This window comes from Kryptolebias marmoratus, unplaced genomic scaffold (assembly GCF_001649575.2).
Source record: "Kryptolebias marmoratus isolate JLee-2015 unplaced genomic scaffold, ASM164957v2 Scaffold275, whole genome shotgun sequence".
In the NCBI taxonomy this organism is placed as follows: Eukaryota; Metazoa; Chordata; class Actinopteri; order Cyprinodontiformes; family Rivulidae; genus Kryptolebias; species Kryptolebias marmoratus.
The window spans coordinates 1,888-4,874 of record NW_023666009.1 but is presented as its reverse complement, the minus strand read 5'-3'; the positions used below and the strand labels follow the sequence as shown (position 1 = coordinate 4,874).

The following is a 2,987-nucleotide window of genomic DNA, read 5'->3' as shown; positions in this document are numbered from 1 at the left end:
CCCAGTAACAGAGAATGCAGCTAGTATAATTGACAGGACTTCATCGAAGGAAAGAAACTCAACAGGTTTGGGGAAACAAACATCTCTTTCTGCATTAGACCAGAGTTCACTGGGACATGGGAAGCAATCAGGAGAATCTAAGGGAATAAAACAAAAAAGCTGTGAACACTAAAATACATCATAAAGCAGATATGTATGAAAATAATCTGATGTTACCTGATGTATTACTCATCTCTCCTTCAGGACATGGTATACAGTCGTAGCAGCAGATGGGTTTTCCTTTCTGCAACACTTTACGAGTTCCTGGAAGACAACTCTCAGAGCACACTGACACTGGTACCTGTTATACATATATAGATAAGTCAATAAATGTTTGTTGTTCTTCTTTATATTTTTTTGTTTAATTCTGTAAATGTGAAAACAGGCATCTCATCAAATCATTGACAAAAGTATTGTGAGTAGGCCTTGTACTTGTGTGCCACCTTCCACCCAGGTTATGTTCTTGTTGATTTGAAACTCCTGGCCTTTTGGCAGTGATGCATCATAGTATCCTACTGGTATCAGCTCAATAACTCCACTCTCACTCTTCTGCCAGTTCACCAGCTCATAAAATGCATAAGGATCCCCGTTAGCATCAAATGACACAGGATAACCATTACGGGAAAAGTTTACTTTTTTTAATTCAGTCAAAACCTGTGAAGTAAAAGCATGTGAGGGGAGACAACATTAGCCAGTAAAATCCGTTATTTAATCACACGACCTTACAATTCTCGAAAAACCCTGGAATCCCCTTTTTTTTCTAACTGACCTGTTTGTTTTTAAGTCTGATGTGTTTGTTACACTGACTGGTGTGATTTGTTTTCTGACACACTGCATTGTGAATGGCATGAGCTACAGCATAAACAGCCTTATACACCATGTTAGTGATTCTTAACTGAGATGTTTCAGTGTATGGGTTTTTGAGTTGTTTTATGTCTTCAGTTCCATCACACATTCTTTTATTGAGGTAGTTACCTAATGAGACATAAAACAGAATCAAATTGTTTGATCAATCAAAAAAATGGAGAAATTTGTTACTTAGATATAATGTTCTCATTTGATTTATTAACAACGTTTCGGACTAAATGCAGAACTAATATAATGTAATCTGATCTGAATCTGTTCAGCAGAGTTCTGCTCTGTGTAACCTTGGACAAGACCACATAGTCTTTGTTCAGTTTTGAATAAGAACAAATGTCTCAGTTCTCAAAAATGAGGTGGAACTGTTAAACTACACAAAACTTCTCACTTGTTTTCAAGCTGCAGTTGAATGCATCTTCCCAGAACTCAGTAAGCAATGAAGAGGCAGCTACTTCAGTGGGAGAGAGATGCAGCAGGAAGTCTCTCAGACCTGGGATGACAGATTGCTGAATTGCAACTCCGATTGCTCCGGCACAGAAACTGAAGCTCACCAAGTTTGGGTCAGTTATCCAGCCCTCACTTCCTATCCACTGGCGAGGTGGAGGGGGATCCAAATCCAGCTCTTCTAGCAGGACACTCATATCACCAGCAGCTGTAAAAGCCACAATAACCATTGCTGTTGACCTGCAGAGACAGTGGAATGAATTGACTAATTTAACCAATACCATTGTTTACACAGACAGCACATATATTGCAAGAATTAATGTTAAGACAAGTTTAAAGGGCCATAAACGCTGGGTATCTGTGCCTTGTTTAAACATTTTAAACAGTATGTAAAAACATGACACAATAAAGAACTACAATTTACAATTTTGTTATTATTGTATCTGAGGAAAATTTTGGAAGTTTGCATTGCAGAAGGAAATCTTCAAAAATGTCCCAAAAGCGTCAGTGTTAGAAGTAATGATCTTAATGATTAATATCAATAACTTGGATCACGCTCTCACTGATGCATCTGTGTATGCTACTATGCAGATGATTCAGTTATTTACTATCATGCAAACTCATAATTTTACCACCAGAAAGGGGTTATCTATTGACTTTGTTACATCATATAAATATCTAGGAATAACAATCAATAAAAACTTATACGTATATTTTAAAGGAAATTAAGGCATTCATCAATAGAAAGTACAAAAACAGAATTAGGGAGGCAGAAACCTGCGAATAACATCAGCTATTCTCTGGATCTTGCTGCGTGGGTCCGTCCGAAAAAAGGCTTCAGAGTACTCCACACAGATCCCTTCTCTTTTCGCTGCATTGAGAAAAGATGCCATGCCATTATTTCCATAATCTGAGTCAGAACGAACAGCTCCTATCCAAGTCCAGCCAAAGTGTTTCACCAGCTTGGCCAGAGCATCAGCTTGGAACTGATCACTGGGAACTGTTCTGAAAAAAGTTGGGTGCTGCTGCTTATCTGACAGGCAGGCACAGGTGGCAAAGTAGCTCACCTAATGCAAGAAAAAATACAACATAGCTCTTCAATGGTAAAAGAAAAAACATGTACAAATTCAGAAGTAATAATCAAACTTTCACTTTGCAGTTATCACATACTATATTACATACCAGCGGAACATTGAAGGAGCTAATAATGCGTGACATGCTGATAGATGGCGTAGATCCAGAGTCCCCAATAACAGCCATCACCATACCAGATTGAGAACAATTATTGTCTTTGTAAAACACAGGGTCCTGACCATTTGTTAGTTGAAACGCCACATGTGCCGACACTAATGCTGAGACACATGAATCATAGATTTGATATCCAAGTTTGACACCTGGCAGCAGCTCTCTGCTGTTGTTTATCTCCTCAATGGCAAAGATCATTGTTCGAGAAAAGCGCAAAATCCGTGAATTGAAGCTAGGCAAAAAATATTAGGTGAGTGCTGACATTTTATACAACATTAAAAACTCACTTTTTAACTACTAAAGACAAGTGAAAACACAAGTATAAAAAAAGTCTGCATTTGGCACACTGAACCACTTATCCTGTAAGTCATTAGTAAATCAAAAATAATAAATCAAGT

At 37.9% G+C, this 2,987-nt stretch overlaps 1 protein-coding gene across 1 annotated transcript; it reads right to left on the bottom strand.

The window, feature by feature from the left end:
• Positions 1-216: 216 nt before the first annotated feature.
• Positions 217-2,787, bottom strand: LOC108229768 (vomeronasal type-2 receptor 1-like; the record flags this gene model as incomplete). The annotated part of the gene is made up of 6 exons (XM_017405441.1): positions 2,527-2,787; positions 2,122-2,411; positions 1,289-1,584; positions 809-1,014; positions 472-693; positions 217-340 (listed from the first exon to the last, which is right to left on the bottom strand). Coding segments are annotated over exons 1-6 (1,399 nt in total), but the record flags the coding sequence as incomplete, so codon positions are not given.
• Between the last annotated feature and the right edge of the window lie 200 nt (positions 2,788-2,987).